The 23,430-nt window shown below is 40.2% G+C and overlaps 1 protein-coding gene across 2 annotated transcripts in view; it reads right to left on the minus strand.

Annotated features, from left to right (window-relative positions):
* RBPMS (RNA binding protein, mRNA processing factor) overlaps positions 1 to 23,430 on the minus strand; it is a 256,714-nt gene that overhangs the window by 29,242 nt on the left and 204,042 nt on the right. Inside the window, exons 6-7 of one of the 2 annotated variants that reach the window (XM_073597680.1) lie at positions 22,220 to 22,350; positions 2,949 to 3,018 (exon numbers count right to left, since the gene is read on the minus strand). In XM_073597680.1, the coding sequence (XP_073453781.1) occupies positions 2,956 to 3,018; positions 22,220 to 22,350 (194 nt within the window). In that variant the 3' untranslated portion in view covers positions 2,949 to 2,955. The remainder of the gene's footprint in view (positions 1 to 2,948; positions 3,019 to 22,219; positions 22,351 to 23,430) is intronic. The other variant, XM_073597687.1, reaches the window with a different exon arrangement.

Here is a 23,430-nt window from a genome sequence, read left to right on the forward strand (position 1 = left end):
TGCCTTGCGGATAATAACCAATAGAAATTAAAGTAAATATTTATCAGTCGATCACAGGAAGAGGGGTGTTTTTATCTTTGTAGTCAACCACCTGTCAAATATGTTTTGGGTTACATAAGGGTCTCGGATTCCTCTGTCTATATTTTGCTGGTAATTGGTGACACACTGCCAAGTCTGCAACATTTTTGCCTAATGAATTAATTTACTGCGTAAGAAATAGCACAAACATGCTGCTAATGTTATATTGTAGCCTTTTTTGTTTCTGCTAGGCGCTGTTGCACAATTTTCCTGATGATACCTCCTGCTAAGAACATGATGTAGACTAACAGGCGTAAACTTGCACCATGTGTGCTCAAAGCCAACATGGAATGTGTGGAACTAGGGTACAGAAGGACATGCAGTGTTCACTGATTCTTTACTGGAAAATCTGAAATTGCAAGTACAACAGTTGTTTTTTCTAGGTAAGCTAAAGTGGTTCTAGAGCTAAGACGTTTTTTAACTCAATGCATTTCCTGCATTAAGTTAATAAAGGTCCCAGTAGCAGTATCGCCCCGTAACCCTCTAAATACTTACTCGATTCAGCACTGTGCCCATCTGTTGCAGCCCTCTTTTCTCCCCGCATTCACAGGATAGAGAGGCAACAGTGGGAACCATTGGCTCATGCTGCTGTCAATCAAATCCTCTAAGCGGGGAGTGGTGGGCAATACCAAGTCACACTGTGTGTGTTTCTATGGACGCACACAGCCCAGCTCGGAAACAAGCCCACACATCTGCCCCCATAGCAAGCAGCTTGCTATTGTGGCAGACACAGAAGAGGAGGATCCAAGAATGCTGGCTAGGGACTCCAGAAAAGGAGGTTTGAGGCCACTCTCTGATATTCCATGCCACAAACCGGGTACGTATACCATTTTTATTATTTTATAAAAAAAAAAAATTAACTTAGCAGTATCTGAGCAAATAACAGCAACATGTATCTCCTGCGCATGTGTGTGATAGCCCAGTGAAGTATACAAACGTTTCAACTGCATCTATGGATAGCCGCTTGAAGGCCTGCTATCCTCTTGGTCTGGGGATGTTCTAAGAGCACTGAAAATGCAAACAAAAGCAGGCGCACAGGCCTAGTGCATTATCCAACAGATTTTAATAAATAAGAGATAAAATAAAATAAGCTACTCACAAACATATAAGTAAAAGTGCTCGTTCGGCCACACTTCCGTGGCTTGATTTTGCAGACCGGATCGTATCCCAAGTAAAAAGGGGGGACCTCACTGGGGTCCTTGTAGGTTAAAGGACAAGGTCCCTGGTGAGGCCTCCCCTATGCTTGGAATACCGTACAGTCTGCAAAATCAAGCCACGGACGTGTGGCTGAACAAGCACTTTTACTTATATGTTTGTGAGTAACTTATTTTATTTTATCTCTTATTTATTAAAATCCATTGGATAATGCACTAGGACTGTACGTCTGCTTTTGTTTGCTTTTTCAGTATATTTGAGCACCACAAAATGAAAACGCTGTCTCATTAATTTTTACTATTCAAAGCAACCCATCCATCTATGTCTCCATGCTTTATTTTGAAAACATCCCCCTAGCATTTCTAGCCACAGCCATCTTGATTAAGGGGAGATGATTTATGTACCATTTACTTCCCAGAATCCATCTGCCCTAAGCTCAAGCATGTAGAATAAAAGACTACACTCACAAAACTATGAGCCTAGAGGAAAGAATAAAGCTTTTCTATCCCGATGGTCAAAATTTGACACATATTTCAAACCTGTCTGGACTAGAATGTGTCAAATATGAAGCTCCAACATCCATTGGATTTAGGTAGCATATTAATAACGTGCTTTACACTCACCCCATGGAATGCTAAGAACAGCCTTTTTGCGCAATGCTTGCTATAAAGGCTCATAAATACTAAGATAGCTGGATAAGATCAAGACATAGAAAAGATACATTCACAGGCTCATTGATGGCAGGGCACCAAAAAATGAATATCACAACTCATTCTCATTCTGCCATTTCTTCTTACAACTTGTTATGAGAGAAAATATATGATGTTTGTTTAAACAGTGATAAGATGCAAGAAGATGAGGTCATTTGTGAGAGGTCTCTTTATAGACTAATGATGTCACTCTTGCAACAACAGACATAAAACATAAAATTTATGGGTGACAATGGAGGCTGTCTGCTTATTGTTTATATCTGTCTTTAAAAAGCAGATAACAACAGCACATAACTTACACAATTTATGTGCTTAGCTACTTATGTGATCTACCATTTTAATTAAACATGCAACTCTGATATATATCATAGATGAATGATAAAGAAGAAAACAAGACCACCTCTAAGCAAGTTTGCCTGGGTGATTGAGGCAGAAAACCATGTGACCATAATAATCTGGTCACTTGGTAGCAGATATATGAACTGTCATTTCCAGAGCCTAGCTGAAAAATGTCAGTTTCCTCCATTTCCAACATATGACTAGTGTAGTTTTGTACATCAGCAGCTAAAGTATAGAGAAAAGGGGTTGATACCATCTCCAGTAAAAACCTTTTTTTGGATAGAGTTATAGACAGTAAAGGGTGACAATCTCTGTCAGCCTATTGGTATTTACTGTGTCTACCCCCATTGTGGAGATTTCTTTCACTTCCTGTCTAACTGATGTCAAAGAGGAAGTGAAGAAAACTGAGTGTTACTCACATTTAGAGCCCTATGTGTTCAGGGACAAATGCCTGGAAAGCAGAAGCCCCCACATGCAAGGGGCCTTAGATGTAAATTGTCGCTTCAGGTTCCATGTATTATCAAGCATACTAAAGGGTCTCTATGAACCAGTGCACATAAATGGTCAACCATTTTTTGAGTTCCTATTTGATCTGTTTCAAAATACAGTATGAGTAAGTGTTACAAAACGCGAGAGAGAGATCATGAGAATAAATAATGTACTTACACATTACTCAGCAGAATTGGCGGGACTTCCAGCCCTGAGAAGTAACATCTGAGGGAGGCAGCCAACGCACCTGAAAACAGGAAAAAGATATTTTAAATCACATAAAAAACTATAGCTGAATAATAGACAATCGTCATACTGTGTGTTTTATAAACTTGTATATACTTTTATAATTACATATGTACCCATTTGAGAGATTTTCCCAGAGTAATGGAAAATCAAAGCTTTGAGAGTTGTCACCGAAACAGGTGTCCTCATTGAGAAAGCTTTACTCCAAAGACAACTGAAAAATGTGGATTTCCCTTCATTTTGTGTTTTAGTTTGAACAGTCACCAGGACAGAAGAGAGTGACTCTCCCCCTTAAAGAAACAAACAGCAACAAAAATATTGTCCCTTGCCTAACCAAGTTTGGACTGGAATTCCACTTTAACCTCTATGCAAAGTAAGTAATACATTGGTGTTAAAGTAATCTTGAAGTGAATCTCCGGGAATTACATCTCTTTCAAAATTGTGCTGACTTCTTGGGAGTTAAGTCTAATAAGGAGGATATCACCTTGTGGACTTATGTCTTTTATTTAAAATTAACGTTTTTACTGAGTGCCAGAAGTAAAGCTATCTCTAGACTGCCAGTGGTCTGACAGGTGTGATGTGCTCTGCTACACAGCAGCTGCTCTGCCCGCTCCTTCCCCCTGATGTCAATTCACAGAATATTATGTATTTAGAGAATGGGTTCACATAATATAAAGCATTCTGTGATTGGGCAATAGGAGAAGAGGCAGGATTCTTGGAGACCTGAAAGTCCAGCGTCGGAGCACCAGAAGTGCAGCAATGGCTGTACTCCTGGCATCCAGTAAAAATATAACCAGTAAATAAAAGAGATAAGTCCTAGAGGTAGCATATACCTTGTTGTATAATAAGCCAGCCCATTTTAAAAGTGCTGGTATTCCTGGAGTTTTTCTTTAAAATGAAGGAGCTTATTTCTAAAGTGATGAATGTGACATTTAGCAAACACTGCAGGTGAATCAATCACTATCATTTAAAGCACATGCAGAAGGAAGATTTAAATGCAGTGAACGTTGTTGAATGTCACATTCACTGCCTTATAACAACAACTCCAAATACATTACCTTATCATGAGCTACACTATGAAATGCCACCAATACTATAGGTGTAATACCGCTATATGCACACTTACCACAGGGGTACTTGTTAGCAGGACAGAACGGTGAAGTGCGATGCGCTTGATGACTACGTCATCAGAATGTAAATGTTTCTGGGGTGTTCACTGGGGTGCACACCATAAAGGAAAGCGTGGTTCTGCTCTCTGGAACACACGCCAACCCCGAGGACCTGGAAATGGGACCGGAAATGTGTCCAGCTAGCACTTCCTGCCACTGTATATGTGATTTCCCTCCACGGGCCGCCGCCATCTTGGCGGAGACCGCTATTAGAGGTCAAGGCTCCTCTTGCTCAAAAAGAGAAACGGAGCCATTAATTGCATGTAGGTCCAGTGAAGACACAAGGAAAACACGGCTACCCTGTATGTGCCTGAAGGTTAATAGGTGCGGCATGCCCAATATAAAGGGCAAACAATGTATTCTCAATGAAAAATATATAGAAAGTGCCAGAGAGGCCGTGAAGCATTGCAAAAAGAAAAAAAAAGAGGGGGTCTATATACAGTCAGGTCCATAAATATTGGGACAGCGACACAATTCTAATCTTTTTGGCTCTATACACCACCACAATGGATTTGAAATGAAACTAACAAGATATGCTTTAACTGCAGACTTTCAATTTTAATTTGAGGGTATTTACATCCAAATCTGGTGAACAGTGTAGGAATTACAACAGTTTGTATATGTGCCTCCCACTTTTTAAGGGACCAAAAGTAATGGGACAATTGGCTGCTCAGCTGTTCCATGGCCAGGTGTGTGTTATTCCCTCATTATCCCATTTACAAGGAGCAGATAAAAGGTCCAGAGTTCATTTCAAGTGTGCTATTTGCATTTGGAATCTGTTGCTGTCAACTCTCATTATGAGATCCAAAGAGCTGTCACTATCAGTGAAGCAATAGATAGCAAAAACATTAGGTGTGGCCAAATCAACTGTTTGGAACATCCTTAAAAAGAAAGAACGCACTGGTGAGCTCAGCAACACCAAAAGACCCGGAAGACCACCGAAAACAACTGTGGTGGACGACCGAAGAATTCTTTCCCTGGTAAAGAAAACACCCTTCACAACAGTTGGCCAGTTCAAGAACACTCTCCAGGAGGTAGGTGTATGTGTGTCAAAGTCAACAATAAAGAGAAGACTTCACCAGAGTGAATACAGAAGATGTAAACCATTGGTGAGTCTCAAAAACAGGAAGGCCAGATTAGAGTTTGCCAAACAACATCTAAAAAAGCCTTCACAGTTCTGGAACAACATCCTATGGACAGATGAGACCAAGATCAACTTGTACCAGAGTGATGGGAAGAGAAGAGTATGGAGAAGGAAAGGAACTGCTCTTGATCCAAAGCATACCACCTCATCAGTGAAGCATGGTGGTTGTAGTGTCATGGTGTGGGCATGTATGGCTGCCAATGGAACTGGTTCTCTTGTATTTATTGATGACTGCTGACAAAAGCAGCAGGATGAATTCTGAAGTGTTTTAAGCAATATTATCTGCTCATATTCAGCAAAATGTTTCAGAACTCATTAGATGGCGCTTCTCAGTGCAGATGGACAATGACCCGAAGCATACTGCAAAAGCAACCAAGGAGTTTTTTAAGGGAAAGAAGTGGAATTTTATGCAATGGCCAGGTCAATCACCTGACCTGAATCCGATTGAGCATGCATTTCACTTGCTGAAGACAAAACTGAAGGGAAAATGCCCCAAGAACAAGCAGTAAATTGAAGACAGTTGCAGTAGAGGCCTGGCAGAGCATCACTAGGGGTGAAACCCAACGTCTGGTGATGTCTATGTTTTCCAGACTTCAGGCTGTAATTGACTGCAAAGGATTTGCAACCAAGTATTAAAAAGTGAAAGTTTGATGGATGATTGTTAATCTGTCCTATTACTTTTGGTCCCCTAAAAAGTGGGAGGCACATATATAAACTGTTGTAATTCCTACACTGTTCACCTGATTTGGATGTAAATACCCTCAAATTAGAATTAGAATTGTGTAGATGTCCCAATATTTATGGACCTGACTGTATATACATGTATAGAGCCATGACAGGACCTCTTTATACTCCTATATACATGTATAGAGCCATAACAGGTCCTCTTTATACTCCTACATACATGTATAGAGCCATAACTGGTCCTCTATATCTTCTATATACATGTATAGAGCCATGACAGGCCCCCTTTATACTCCTATACACATGTATAGAGCCATAACAGGTCCTCTTTATACTTCTATATACATGAATAGAGCCACAGCAGGTTCTCTTTATTCTTCTATATACATGTATAGAGCCATAACAGGTCCTTTTTATACTCCTATATACATGTATAGAGCCATGACAGGTCCTCTATATACTCCTATACATGTAAAGAGCCATGACAGGTTCTCTTTGTACCCCTATATACATGTATAGAGCCATGACAGGTCCTCTTTATACTTCTATATACATGTATAGAGCCATACCAGGTCCTCTTTATACTCCTATATACACGTATAGTGCCATGACCGGTCCTCTTTATACTCCTTTATACATGTAAACAACCATGACGGGTCCTCTTAATACTCAAATACATGTAAACAACCATGACAGGTCCTCTTTATATTCCTACATACATGTATTGAGCCATGACACTTCCTTTTATACTCCTATACACATGTATAGAGCCCTGACAGGTGCTTTTATACTCCTACATACATGTATAGAGCCATGATGGGTCCCCTTTAGTTATCATGATATAAAATAATGGATGTGGGGGGGGGGCAGCATTTAATTCTTGGTCTCAGGCAGCACAATGTCTTGGGCCGGCACTGCTGCCCAGGTCTCTGTGTTCAAGAGCATTTGTAGTAGACAGAACAGAAGGGACAGCATTGCTTAGAATGTTTTAATATGGAATAATATGTAGAATGGTGTTTATATAGCCCTGACTTTTCTTTCAGAAACAGACCTATGAGACCATGCCCCTGCTCTCTTCTCCTGTCAGCATGTTGCTTGTCAGTACATACTACTCAATACCATATTACTCAAAACTCACCTACACTCCTTGGCGACCCTCTCAAATTTGGGAGCCACACAACCATCATTGCAGAATTTCCCTAACATTTCTCCTCATTGCAACTTATTTCTATGTAAAGGCCATCCACCACTGGGACACATTATAGATGACCTTTACATTAGTGGAGATCCTTCCGCACATACAGAGAAAAAGATGAACCCAGTCAAGTGACTCTGCAATGGTGGCTGTTTGTAAAGATGACAGATGAGTAGAAGATTTGGGGATTTGCTAGAAAACAAGGAAAGGGGTAGGGATTTTAATTGGTTTGTCATAGATACACTTCATCAGATCATCACTGGCTTTGAACCCTATTTATTTAACCAGTTGTGGCCACCAGGTACATTACGCGCCTGTAAAAACGTAAAAATACACAAGACATGTGTTATGGCCCGTTCTTCTGTTTTATTGCTGCTCCTCCATTGCAATTGCTGGCAATTAATAACTGTCAAAATGACAGCTAGGAATTGTAGTCTAAATACAGAAACTGTAGATGCTGCTGCTGCTGTAAGAAAAAACACTATTTAGAGGTTGTTACTATTAACTTGTTATTAAAACTTTGTTTTCACTAATCCGCCCTAAATAACTCCTTCTTCTCCTTCTCCCCTTAACTAATATTTTCCTGCTGATTTTCTTTTTCTATTTTTCTAACCATATGTTTAAACGTTTTTGCTTCTATTAATTTTGTTTGTGAATTTTTTTACTGTCACAATTCACAATGCTTTGTACCAGAATCATAATTTTAGTGTTGTTTTAAATGGACAAAGACTAAAATAAAATATATACTTTTTATAATTTTTTAAATTTTACTTTTTTTACAATTTAATATACTGAAGCCAGAGACGGCCAGGCACATGGCTTCCTTTTGCATTCAGTTTGATAAGCAAACCACATCTACTGTGTTAAAAGTTAAACCCCAATGAGTAAACATGAATGAGTGTGATAATTTTTGATACATGAAAAAAGACTAGAGTGCCACCTACTGGCTGGATAGAAGACTATCTTCTATTCTTAGGCAATACTTCCCTCATTAAAAAACATTTTTTTATATTTTTTTATATTAGTCCTTACCATAATAGACAAACACATACAGTATATACAAGTCATTTAAGACACTCATTTCAAAAAATATTACATGACAATCGGCTTATCTCCTCCCATCTCCCATTCCTTTCTATTAGCCAGTGTGGATATCTGCTGTAATTACTAGATGACTTTAAGGCACAGGTGAGAAAAGGGGAAGAGAAAAGCATGACCTCAAAAAAACATTGGATTTTGAAGCTCTCAGAGCACTTCTGTGTGTCTGCTTTTCAATTATAGTAGCAGCTTCATAAATGTCATTGTACCTCAAGTCTATTTTCTGTACAGAAACGTAATAATGAATAGATAGATTATCTCATTATCCTATGAACTTTAAAAAAATGTCATACTGCTTAAAGGGGTTGTAAACCCTTAAGTTTTTTCACCTTAATGCATTCTATGCATTAAGGTGAAAAAACACATGGCAGTGACCGGCCCCCCAGCCCCCCCGTTTTACTTACCTGAGCCCTGGAACTTCACCCGGCAGGGACACGCTGTCCCTCTGCCCGGGGTTCTAGGCTCTTGATTGGATAGATTGATAGCAGCGCAGCCATTGGCTCCCGCTGCTGCCAATCAGATCCAATGACGCGGGGGGCGGGGCCGAGTCATACATTCAGCGGCTATGGCCGCCGAATGATGGACATGGGAGCACGCCGCAAGTTAACCCCCTGGGAGAGTGCTTCTCTTAGGGGGTTATCTGATGTGGGGAGGAGCTGCAAGAGCCGCCGAGGGACCTCAGAAGACGGTGTTCGGGGCTACTCTGTGCAAAACGAGCTGCACAGTGGAGGTAAGTATGATATGTTTGTTATTTTATTTATTATTGAAGTTTTACAATCACTTTAAACTATTTTCTTAGTGCAGGCAGAAAACAGTCCACTGTACAATGGTATATTGCACAATAGTACCAAACAATAAAGACAGCATTCATAATAAATGAACAATGCGGCAATTATGGTAACCTGAAAACACATTCAAATCCAAAATCCATGCTACCTGTTTTTCATAGCTATCCTCCAGTGACAATAACTGATGACACAAAAAACCTTTCTAGTTATTATGCTAGTGAACCACCTTATTTTGCTATAGTTAAATGCCCACTTCAGTTATCTCTTATGAAAAAGAGGTAAAGACAGGGGTGTGAATTGCAGATAACTGTTTTTTTGTGCACAGTTTCAACAACACAGCATCGCATACATCACTTGCTGACAGGTAAAGCAAAACAGACTGCATAGCTAGCAAAGGAAAAGTAACTAAGCAGATCCCAAACTCATATACACTTTATAACACCACCCTTACTTGAAAAAGTTTGTCCTTAAAGTGGAATACAGCAGGGGTCTCAAAACTTTCTAAACAAAGGGCCAATTTACTGTCCTTCAGACTTTTACGTAGGCTGGACTGTGGCCTCTGGGAATAGAAAATGCCCCAGTGTCAGTGGGAGTAAACAATACCCCAGGCTTGGTGGTCAATAGGAGGGAAAATAGTGCCCCATCATCAGTATTAGTGGGAGGAATACTGCCCCATCGTTGGTGAGTGGTGACATTGGGAGGAATAGTGTCTCATCTTTGGTGTCATTAGTAGGAATAGTGTACCATTGGTGGTGTCAGTGGGGGTAATGATGCCTCATTGTTGGTGACAGTAGGAAGAAAAGCGCCTTATATCAGTCAGAGAAAAAGTGCCCCAAGGACTTGATAAAGTTGAGCAAAAGTCCACATCCATCCCAAGGGCCACAGTTTGGAGACCACTGGAACAGTACATGTAAAGGACAAATTACCTCAGTTGTTATTTATACAGTGCCTTGCAAAAATATTCACCCCCCCTTGGCATTTTTCATGTTTTGTTGCCTCACAACCTGGAATTAACATGGATTGTTTGAGGATTTGCATCATGTAATTTACAGAACATGCCCACAACTTTGGAGATGTTTTTTTTTTTTTATTGTGAAGCAAACAACAAATAAGACAAAATAACAGAAAAAGTTAATGTGCATAACTATTCACCCCCCTAAAGTCAATACTTTGTACAGCCACCTTTTGCGGCTATCACAGCTCCAAGTTGCTTTGGAAAAGTCTCTAGCTTGCCACATCTTACCACTGGGATTTTTGCCCATTCCTCCTTGCAAAACTGCTCCAGCTCCTTCAAGTTGGATAGTTTGCGCTTGTGAACAGCAATCTTTAAGTCAGACCACAGATTTTCTATTGGATTGAGGTCTGGGCTTTGACTAGGCCATTCCAACACATTTACATGTGTCCCCTTAAACTAATCAAGTGTTGCTTTAGCAGTGTGTTTGGGGTCATTGTCCTGCTGGAAGGTGAACCTCCGTCCTAGCCTCAAATCACACACAGAGTGGTACAGGTTTTGCTCAAGAATATCCCTGTATTTAGCACCATCCATCTTTCCCTCAACTCTGACCAGTTTTCCAGTCCCAACTGCTGAAAAACATCCCCACAGCATGATGCTGCCACCACCATGTTTCACTGTGGGGATGGTGTTCTTTGGGTGATGTGATGTGTTGGGTTTGTGCCAGACATATCGTTTTCTTTGACAGCCAAAAAGTTCAATTTTAGTCTCATCAGACCAGAGCACCTTCCTCCATACATTTTGGGAGTCTCCCACATGCCTTTTCACAAACTCAGAACGTGCCATTTTGTTTTTTACTGAAAGTAATGGCTTTCTTCTGGTCACTCTGCCATAAAGCCCAACTCTATGGAGTGTACGGATTATTGTCGTCCTATGTACAGATACTCCAGTCTCTGCTGTGGAACTCTGCAGCTCCTCCAGGGTTACCTTAGGTCTCTGTGCTGCCTCTCTAATTAATGCCCTCCTTGCCCGGTCCGTGAGTTTTGGTGTGCGGCCATCTCTTGGCAGGTTTGCTGTTGTGCCATGTTCTTTCCATTTGGTTATGATAGATTTGATGGGACTCCTAGGGATCATCAAATATTTGGATTTTTTTAATAACCTAACCCTGTACTTCTCAACAACAATGTCCCTTACTTGTTTGGTGAATTCCTTGGTCTTCATGGCAGTGTTTGGTTAGTGGTGCCTCTTGCTTAGGTGTTGCAGCCTCTGGGGCCTTTTAAAAAGGTGTGTAAATGTAATGACAGATCATGTGACACTTAGATTGCACACAGGTGGACATCATTTCACTAATTATGTGACTTCTGAAGGTAATTGGTTGCACCAGAGCTTTTTATGAGCTTCATAACAAAAGGATTGAATACATACGCACATGCCAATTATCAGTTTTTTATATTCCTGAAAAACAGTTTTATGTATATATTTTTCTAATTTTACTTCACCAACTTAGACTATTGTGATCTGATCCATCACATATAATTTAGATTAAAAAAAACATTGAACTAAAGACTGTAATGTAACAAAATAGGTAAAAAGCCAAGGGGGTGAATACTTTTGCAAGTCACTGTATGTATCACATGCCTTTGGAATAATGACAAACTTTCTGAAACTCTGAAATACAGGCCAGTGTGTTCATTGTTTCAACCACCCTACTTTCGCTAAGACCACAGTAGCCTAGCATGGACACTTGGAGGCTGGAGCATGTGGCTGCACAGCACAAACCTGCATGACAAGATGCTGCACTTCTGAAGAGAAGAACTGAGAAAGTTCTGTCTGACTGAGCTTCAAGGTGTTAAAGTCATATAAAAGTGACACTGTCATGAGGGAGGTACAGGGCTGCTATTGTTCACCTCCTGAATAAATTATTAGTTGCATGGCTATGTCTGACTTTAAGCACAACTAAATGTAAACAAAAGTGTGAACAGGCAGGCTTTTTATTGCAAGAGAGACATGCAATATGTCGTCTGCCTATTTGCAATTCCATGTGGAATGTACACTGAACTGTGCATGTATTCCAGCACTCTGCCATTGTGCTGAGATGAATATAATAAATAGTACTTGCTTGAAAACAATTTGTGCATCCTGCACCAGTCTATCAAAATGACTAAGGGTAAGCACCCGGGGGGAAAATGTGGACACCGGTGAGGGACCCTGTGGGCATCGCACTGTTGAAACCAAGGTGAGTATTTGTGCCTTCAGTTCCGCTTCACTAACATTTCCTGTACAACATTAGCAATATTATGACTCAGTGCCTTCTTCAGACAGAATCACAGATTGAGAGTAGTTAGGGGACCAAGTTATTCTTGTTTCTATTGGATTACAATGAAATGTAGTGTGTAGTATGTAATAATAATTCTTCGCCACTGATATGTATTCATTAAAATATTATACAATATAATGTATTTGCTAGAAAACAATTAGTCACAAATACATTATTTGGCTCCAATTCAGCCTTTGGCAAGTATACAGCGGGCCAACAATATACGGATATAAAAAGTCTACACACCCCTGTTAAAATGTCAGGTTTCTGTGATGAGACAAAGATAAATAATTTTCAAACTTGTGAACTATAAACTGTACAACTCAGTTGAACAACAAACTAAAATCTTTTAGGTGGAGGGAAGTAGAAATAAAAAAAATAAATTAATATGGTTGCATAAGTGTGCAGACTCTAATGCCACGTACACACGACCGGTTTAGCTGTCGGAATAAACTCCGAAGGTTTCTCCGACGGAACTCCGAAGGAATTCCATGCAAGCGGTCTTGCCTACACACGGTCAATCCAAAGTCCAACCAAAGTCCAACCGTCTAGAACGCAGTGACGTACAGCACGTACGACAAGACTAGAAAAAGGAAGTTAAATAGCCAGTAGCCAATAGCTTCCGTCTTGTACTTGCTTCAGAGCAAGCGTAGTTTTTGGTCTGTCGGAACAGCATACAGACGAGCGGTTTTCCCGATGGAATTGGTTCCGTCGGAAATATTTAGAGCATGTTCTATTTCTAGGTCCGTCAGAATTTTCGAAAACAAAAGTCCGATGAGGCACACACATGATTGGAATAGACGATGAAAAGCTTCCGTCTGACTTTTTCTGTCTAACATTCTGCTCGTGTGTACGCGGCTTTAAACTAATACTTTGTTGAAGCACCTTTTGATTTTATTACCGCACTCAAGTCTTTTTTGGGTATGCGTCTTTCAGCATGGCACATCTTGACTTGGCAATATTTGCCCACTCTGCTTTGCAAATCTGTCAGATTGCGGGGGGATCTCCTGTGCACAGCTCTCTTCAGATCACCCCACAGATTTTCAATTAGATTCAGGTCTGGGCTCTGGCTGGGCCATTCCGAAACTTTAATCTTCTTCTGGTGAAGCCATTCCTTTGTTGATTTGGATGTATGCTTTGGGTCGTTTTCATGCTGAAAGATTAAGTTCTTCTTCATGTTCAGCTTTCTAGCAGAAGCCTGAAGGTTTTGTGCCAATATTGACTATTATTTGGAACTGTTCATAATTCCCTCTACCTTGAGTAAGGCCCCTGTTCCAGCTGAAGAAAAACAGCCCCACAGCATGATGCTTCCACCACCATGCTTCACTACGGGTATGGTGTTCTTTTGGTGATGTGCAGTGTTGTTTTTGCGCCGAACACATCTTTTGGAATTATGGCCAAAAAGTTCAACCTTGGTTTCATCAGACCATAACACATTTTCCCACATGTTTTTGGGAGACTTGCAAAATTTAGCCAGGCTTGGATGTTTTTCTTCGTAAGAAGAATATGGGAGATTGTTTTCTTTTCATTGTTTTTTATTAAGATTTCCACTTTAACAACAGTAGAACAGTACAGTATATTTCAACAGTTAGTAGATACAGAATACGTTTCTTGGTTCTTACTATAAACATAAAAGAATCCAGTATATGGATTTATATATCACAATGTACATTATACCTTAATTTATAACTAAATGAGATGAAATTGAGTGTTTCAATCTAGTTCCATTAGTTGACAGGAACAGGTCGGGGATTAGGAGTCACCCCCCCAGACCGTCCATCTGGGAACAAACTGTGTCCGGGAAGGTGCCCCCCCCCCCCATTCAGTAGCACAATCAAGCTTATAAAACGGTTGTTTCTTGATTTTCTCAATGTTCTTTTAATGGGAGATTGTTTTCACATTTACCACACAGCCAGTACTTGCCAGATATTCCTGATGCTCCTTTAATGTTGCTGTATGCCTCTTGGCAGCCCCCCTGACCAGCTTTCTTCTTGTCTTTTCATCAATTTTGGAGCGATGTCCAGTTCTTGGTAATGTCACTGTTGTGCCATATTTTCTCCACTTGATGATGACTGTCTTCACTGTGTTCAATGGTATTTCTAATGCCTTGGACATTCTTTCTTTTGTACCCTTCTCCTGGCTGATGACTTTTAACTATGAGAAAATGTCAGGAAAGACCTACTAGAACATCTGAACTTTATTTGGGGTTAATCAGAGGCGCTTTAAATGATGGCAGGTGTGTTGATGAGTACATGAGTTTGAATGTGATTGCTTAAATCTGAATACAGCTACAGTGTGCACACTTATGCAACCACATTATTTTAGTTTTTTATTTCTACTCCCCCCTAAAAGAATTCTGTTTGTTTTTCAATTGAGTTGTACAGTTTATAGGTCACATTAAAGGTGGAAAAAGTTTAGAGAAACCTGACATTTTAACAGGGGTGTGTAGACTTTTTATATACACTGTATATATATTTTTCTATTTTTTTTTTCCCAATATTTTTTTACCACAGCAAAGAAAAAACAGAAGGGAGTTTTATGGGCACATAGTGCATGATCACACAGCCTGTGCAATGATTAATATTTTAATCAAGATCTTTTGGCTCTGCCTATGACAGACATGAACTCTGTGAACTTTGTCAAAACGTATAACTCTGGTCATCACAAAAAGCATGTGACTGAGGCCTATATAGCCAGTGTTATATGTTACTGCAGGTACACCCAAACATCTTCTAAGTTATCAATGTGAAACAGCATGGTATGTAAAGGCCTTTCATCCTGCTCACTGAACCGCAGCATACTTAGCAGGAGTGCTGACACAATGTTCTCAGGCAAATGAAGGACATCTTCATCTTTCACGTGCTGTCAGGTGCATGAATGAGCCTTTATGATATGAGGCCTGTGTGATCAATTAGTAACTATCTCCCTCTAATCATGGAATTTACCTAGGCATCTGATGAAAAGCATAAGTGATCAGTACTGGAGCTGGGAACATGCTCTCTGAGATAATTAACTTGGCCTGTTGGGACAAGTATGTGGGATTTATACTGTAGAGGCAATACTATACCATCTGTCCTGGATTTGTAATCCCCAAGCCAGACATGAAAAACAGAACACACACGGCCATTTGTCCATTGTACATATCTTTTAAAATATTATTAAAATAATATTATTTAATGAGAAGCTATTTTTAAAACTGAAAATTTGCTGAATAGTTAAACATACAACATTGTGCATATGCTGGTAAAAAAATGCATGCAAAAAAATGGTAAAAAAAAAAAAAAACATGCAGAAATGGCATGGTTTTTAGACAGCATGTTTTTGTAAATGCCTGTTTATTTTTTATTGTTTTTTGTAGACTTGCAAAAAAGGTCATATTTGCAGGATTTCCAGGTAGTTGCATACGTGCATTTAAAAACTACATCCATTGCCATTATGCTTTTCACTTCTGAAAAATAAACTCACCAAATGCCCAGACCTTTTATGATAAAACGGCACAGGTCACTTGCACAGAATTTCTTCTGTACACCAAACTATCCAACATCAGTAAGGGTTTAGGTACTCATCCTAGATATGTAAGCAGGGGTTAGTACCCATTTCGGTAAGGTCCCTCCCCTGGTTGGAGTTGGGGAGTGGAGTACTGTATCTTTATATAAGCTGGTGTGGGAGGAGTCTTGGCGCGAGGAGTAATGGGAACAGACTACCCCAATATACACTATATAAGTCTGTAGTCCGTGAAGGAGAGTACTCTTTTGGGTAGGCCGTAGAGACTCTGGGGGAGAACCACTTATGGGGAACCTGCATTGAAGAGTGTTGGAGAGCTGTCCAAATATTCAGTGGCCATGTGTTTCTACATTGTGGTGAATTGTACTTCTGGATAGAAAGCTACAGAGGTGAAGAATATGATGTACAGAGCCGCTGACTTGTTGCTGTTACAGTAAAACTTTCTTCATTCCACTATTCTTGGAGGTGGACCTTGGGCCAGGAGAGTGTGAGTAACCAAAACGGCAGAGTTTCTCCCTATACAGGTGTGTGTGAACCCTATCATCTGAGCATATAGAAGATGGTAGATACTCTGGCCAGCTTGCTGGGAGCTGGCAGCGAATCAGGGCTGCCAATAGTTATTGCTCAATATTCCAGTAAGGCAGCATAAGCACCCAAAAAGTGTAGTATTTGTATTTAAAAATACATATTAAAATCTATAATATTTCCTATTAGATGGTGCTAATTAGCACTCTATATACTCACTTTGCCATTTGCCCAACGACACCACCTATTCTACGTGATGCGTCTGGACTTCTTCAGGGCCCAGAGGAGCTGACATAACCATAGAAATCTATAATACCCTCTGTTATTAGCTTTCACAATAACAAAGAAATAATTTTATGTGTCACGTAAGTTACATAACAATAAACATTTGTTGTCTTGCATACCTCCCCAATTTATAGCAATTCTTTGTTTACAGACCAATTTAAAACAGGTTCCCAGTAGTCCAACTCCAAGGCATTAACCTAATAGTGAATACTGATTTGTGTGATGCTTTTTCTGACTACCTGAAGGAAAATGTGAGAGGTCAAAACTAGCATACAGTGAGGGGAAAAAAGTATTTGATCCCCTGCTGATTTTGTATGTTTGCCCACTGACAAAGAAATGATCAGTCTATAATTTTTTTAATTGTAGGTTTATTTTAACAGTGAGAGACAGAATAACAACAAAAATATCCAGAAAAACGCATTTCAAAAAAGTTTAAATTGATTTGCATTTTAATGAGTGAAATAAGTATTTGATCCCCTATCAGCCTGGGTTCACACTTGTGCAAACACAGACATCGCATGTGATTCGAACCCGCACTGCGGGGCCAATCACATGCAATCTCTGTGCAATGCGAGTTCAGCCATACAGTTTGTATGGCTGAACTCACATTGGATTCACAGGAAAATAGTGTAGGTCTTTTTTTCCCCCGCACTGGAATCGGATCGCATGGGTGTTCTCACCCATGTGATCCGATTCCTGTGCGAGTTCACAGTTCGCACTGCAATCTGTGAACCGATCTGGGGGTGTCATCAACATAGTATTGACACCTGCATCGGTTCACAGACGTCAGTGTGAACTGCCTGCGGGAGAGAGGCGATGCGGGAACCGGCGCTGTAATCGTGCTGGTTCCCGCATCGCTACAATGTGAACCCAGGCTTAATCAGCAAGATTTATGGCTCCCAGGTGTCTTCTATACAGGTAACGAGCTGAGATTAGGAGCACTCTGTCAAAGGGAGTGTTTCTAACCTCAGCTTGTTACCTGTAAAAAAGACACCCGTCCACAGAAGCAATCAATTAGATTACATTCTCTCCACCATGGCCAAGACCAAAGAGCTGTCCAAGGATGTCAGGGACAAGATTGTAGAACTACACAAGGCTGGAATAGGCTACAAGACCATCGCCTAGCAGCTTGGTGAGAGGGTGACAACAGTTGGTGCGATTATTTGCAAATGGAACAAACACAAAATAACTGTCAATCTCCCTCCATCTGGGGCTCCAAGGAAAATCTTACCTCGTGGAGTTTCAATCATCATAAGAACTGTGGGGAATCAGCCAAGAACTAAACGGGAGAATTTTGTCAATGATCTCAAGGCAGCTGGGACCAAAGTCACTAAGAAAACACTTGGTAACACACAGCGCCAGGAGTGACCGAAATCCTGCAGCGCCTGCTCAAGAAAGCACATGTACAGGCCTGTCAGAAGTTTGCTAATGAACATCTGAATGATTCAGAGGAGAACTGGGTGAAAGTATTGAGACCATAATCGAGCTCTTTGGCATCAACTCAACTCGCCGCGTTTGAAGGAGGAGGAATTCTGCCTATGACCCCAAGAACATTATGCTTTGGGGGTGTTTTTATGCTAAGGGGACAGGACAACTTCACTGCATCACATGGACAATGGACGGGACCATGTACCACCAAATCTTGGGTGAGAACCTCCTTCCCTGAGCCAGGGCATTGAAAATGGGTCGCGGATGGGTATTCCAGCATGACAATGACTCAAAACACATGGTCAAGACAACATTAAGGTCCTGGAGTGGCCTAGCCAATCTCCAGACCTTAATCCTATAGAAAATATGTGCAGGGAGCTGAAATGTACCAAATGTAAGCCTCAAAACCTTAATGACTTGGAAAGGATCTGCAAAGAGGAGTGGGACAAAAATCCCTCTCGAGATGTGTGCAAACCTGGTGTCCAACTACAATAAACATCTGACCTCTGTGATTGCCAACAAGAGTTTTGCCACCAAGTCATGTTTGCGAAGGGGTCAAATATTTATTTCAGTCATTAAAATGCAAATCAATTTGTAATTTTTTTGAAATGCAGTTTTCTGAATATTTTTGTTGTTATTCTGTCTCTCGTTGTTAAAATAAACCTACCATTAACATTATAGAGTGATCATTTCTTTGTCAGTGAGCAAACGTACAAAATCAGCAGGGCATCAAATACTTTTTACCCTCACTGTAGATGGCTATGCAGGAAATCATGGAAAAGCCCAACAAATGGCACAATGGCTTTGTCTCCAAAAACTCAAAATGTCAGCAATATTCATTCCAACCAATGTAGTACATTCCAGATGAAATAATCATAACTGCCTTTCAATGCTTCAGCCTTCATTTTGACATGCATTGTAGTTTACCTAATCTGTTTATGGGATCAAAAGTTGTCTTCAAAATGTAAAAAATATTTTTTAGCTTATTAATACATTTCTGGAGCTGAGACCTATACAGAGTATCTACATCTCTCCACTCAACATTATATTACATGTATGGCAGTTAAGGTTACATTATTGGCTGTGCTGAAAATATGAAATCATTTTCCCTGTCATGCACTAAGCCACAAGGGATCTGCAATCATCTTTTTTTCCATTCTGCGATATTCTGTTACAAACAACATTTAAACAAGATGATACACCCCAGAGAAGACAGGCTGTGCATTTATAAATCACCCCCATATGTACATTTATACAGTATCTCATCATCACCATAATGAAGCTTTGACAGCATGACACATTGTATAGGTTAACATTATGTACTCTTTCATTTCAGTTAAGAAGAGCTTACCAAACTCTTTGCATTTTTTGGATTTTGGCCCAGCCTTGCATCACTGATGCATATTTCTGAAATCATATATGCTATTTTCATGGATGGTTAGGAGAAAATGTTGTTGGACTGATCTTGATTTAATTTTATCAATTATGTGATTGAGCTTGAAGCTGTCACGGTTTGTCGAAAGCTGTACATTAACAGACGTGTCAGTGAATAGGTACTCCATTTAGCTCTGGCTTAGGACAACAAGGAATAGGATAATAATTTACTTTGCTAAGAACAAGCATGCCCTTTTGCCCATACAAATCAAGACCATATTTCTCATCCTCTACCTAAAACTCACTTGCTGGTGGCAATTTCATATGGCCTCAACAGAGTGGCAAGGGCATAGGCATAGTCCAATAAAAACTGAAAGAATGTATCAATCCAGTTGTACCAGGCTAAACTGGCTTGAAGAGACATGTTACTATCACATTTTTTTAAGGATGGGAGAACAAAAAAAGTAAAGATCCCTTTTTGGACAAACTGCCATTACGACTATCCATAATGACTGTGTATATGCATATAAATATACAGTATATATATATACATACAATAATTCAATAGGACGTGAAGGTTGTCATCACACTGCTGCCCAGCAGACAAACTGCACAGTATTTAATAGGTCATAAGATTAAAAAATTAAAAAAGTATCAAACTAACATGTGACTAGAGCACTGTGCTTGGCAAAAAGCTAGCATGCACAAGCTTTTGAGATCTCCCAGTCCTTACACATACATGCAATATTTTTTTATGGAAAGTCTGCAAAAAATTAATTAACAGTAGTCCCACAGTTTTCAAAAATTGCTTAACTACCTGCATACTGGGCACTTTCACCCCCTTTCTGACCAGGCAGATTTTCAGCTTGCAGTGCTGTCGCACTTTGAATGACATTTGTGCGGTCCTGCAGCACTGTACCCATACAACATTTTTATTATTTTTTTTGAGACAACTTTCTTTTGGTGGTATTTAATCACTACTGGGTTTTTAATTTTTTGCTAAATAAACAAAAAAGACCAATGTTGAAAGAAAAAAAATAAACCCTTTTCTTTGTTTCTTTATAACATTTTTCACAATAAGTAATTTTTCTTCTTCACTGATGAGCGCTGATGAGGCTAAACTGATGGGCACTGATAGGCTACACTAATATGCTGCACTGATGGACACTATAAAGTTGCACTGATTATCAGGGCACTGTGTGCTGTCACAAGATTGACAGTTATAGGCTTTCATTTCATCACACAGTGACATGCTGAGGAAAGTGAATGCTGATAAATGGCATTTTTTTACATGGGATCAGCTGTAATTGTACACAGCTGATCACATGGTAAAGGGCCGCTGTGATTGGTCCCTTACCTCGATCTGTGATCAGATGTGTCCAAAGGACACAGCAATCACAGAGTGTGCCCAATGCGGTTTTCTGGGAAGACGCCAATAGACGCCCTCTCAGAACTGGATGACCACGCTATAGCTGTCTTTCAGTTATAGCGCGGTTGGCAAGTGGTTAAATTTACAAAAGTGCAAGAACCTTTTGGTGCCTTCATGCACTTGTGCTATTCTTCAAATCAATCCTTGTAACCCTGTGTGAGTCTTTGGACCCTAGGCCCAGGCTGTACACAGGGTCTCAAATGAAATTAAGTCCCTCTCCCACTGAAATACATATAATGGCCCTAAACTATGAAAAAAAGCACACTAGAAAAAGTAGAGTAGCAGACGTTGTACATGGCAAGCATTAAAGCTCAACTCCAGGAAATCAGAAAATTCCTCCTTGCAGTGGTGCTGTGCCTGCGTTACAACAGATAACTGTACATTTAGGTCTAGGGGAGAGTAACAGCATTTTACTTACCCGATCCTCTGATCCCCTGGCAGAAAGCAGTACCCTATGCTCCAGTGGTGGACTGTCCCTCCATGTCACCATGTCCAGAGCAGGGCCATGCTTTAGTCTTGATGACATCAGGACTTTAGACTGGTGGAGCAGAGCGGAACAGGTTTAGCAGCACAGATGAGTAGGTGATGGGGTGAGTAAATATTCTTTTCCATTCCCCCAAACCTAAAATAGCAGTTAACCCCTGTAGTGCAAGCACCCCCCCCCCCTCCCCTCCCCTCCCTGTTGCAAGGTGGATTTTTCAAGTTTCCCAGTGTTGGGCTTTAAGATCCCAACTGTTCAAGTTAGACTTAGTCAACAACGTGGTTGCTATAACAACATCACAATGTATCTCTGTTCTAATGTTCATATATGAACCCTAATTTAATTTACCTAGCAGAACATTCACAGTGTGACTTCATTACTGTTATTACTGCAAACTTCAACAGGGTCATTCAGTAAACACTAAATTAGAAAACACTGAAGCAGTGGAGCAAATACAACATGTAAAAATCTGTATAAAGGCTACTTAACTTTATATACACATAATACTTTTAGCAAAAAAATAAATTTCATCAATCTTTGCATCAACATTAAGCCATTTACAATAACCAAAGCTTGCTCTTTATTGTACCCAATTTAAGTTACTGACACTTAGGTACACCAGTGAAAATTAAACCTAGATTTGAAAATCAGAGATGTAGGGTTCCCGCCACACGAAGAGTAGATGGTAAGGACAAGGCAGGCATCATGAGCCTCCTTGTGGTGCGCCAGTTAGCTGGTAGAACAAGGGTTAGTGTGTGGAGTGCACCGTGGTACCAGGAAAGGGCAAGTGGGATATAGAGTGAGGACGTGGCTGATTGGTATCAATTACCTGGGCATGCAGTGAAGCGGGATAGGTAAAAGCAGGAGGAGGTAGAGCAGGTGCTAATTCCGCTGGGTAGAGGGAGTACGGCGCCCACACTTCAGGGCTACCCGGGTAAAGTGCAGGCACTGTGAGTTCATCTGCAAGAAAAGAATAAGGACACCATGTTAGTAATAACAATGTTGAAGAACCACAGTGAGAACTGGTGGCAAGATCTATTGCATGCTTTGTGCTTATAGTGTTTACATTTGATGCCCAATTGAAGTCACAGAAATAGATATTCAGTCGGACAAATATTGTACTAACAATCTCTATTTTCATAGTCTTACCTTCACTCTCCTGTTATAGTAATTGTGCAAAGTGTCTTAATATGACTGTGCAGTGCATTAAGGACCAGAGATTGAACATGTTGTTCAGAGTACCTCAATAATCTGATCCGACACTCCCTCCCTTTCATTGCATTCTGTTTGAAAACCCTTGTACCCTTGTGGGCACTATTCACCTAAGCTCATTAAGCACTGGAGTGGGAGCAGAAGGAGCATTTCCACTAAGAAATAAAATTATTTAAAGCATTTTAAAGTAAAAATCAGTGTGAAATCATAACACATGGCAGTACAGAATTAGAGAAAATTAAAGCCCAACTCTTGACAATTAAAAAAATGATCCCTTGCAGTGGGGATATGCCCGCACTGCCAGGGTTAAAAGCTTGTTTTGTCTTTGGAAGAGGAGAAATAGTTTTACTTACCTGATCCTCTGCTCCCTCTGACAGGCAGCACTCCCCCCCATGATTCAGCGGTGGACTGTCCCTTGGCATCCTCACATCCTGAGCAGGGCTATAGATCTGGCTCTGGTCTTATTCATTTATTTAATAAATCTTTATTTAGCAGTTTCAATTGTATGTCAATACAGAGAGGGTCATAGATTAAGAGGAAAAATCTTAAGAAGTCTTATGAACTTCCAAAATTCCAATTCTATAGTCAATATCACTGGTGGGACAGTCGTAATATGTTAAGGAAACAAGGCACCCTGTGCAAACATCAAACCACCCTACCCTCTATTGTAGGCTAAGATATTCATTACAGTATATTCCAGGTACAGCCAGTATCGTAAGAAATCAGAGAGGGAATACAAGGAAATATGAAAAGGAGAAAGACTGTGACAAGAAAAAAGAAAAAAAAAAAAAATAGAATCAACATAAGCAATAGCAACTCACATTGTCC

Source organism: Aquarana catesbeiana, linkage group LG01 (assembly GCF_042186555.1).
Source record: "Aquarana catesbeiana isolate 2022-GZ linkage group LG01, ASM4218655v1, whole genome shotgun sequence".
NCBI lineage: Eukaryota > Metazoa > Chordata > Amphibia > Anura > Ranidae > Aquarana > Aquarana catesbeiana.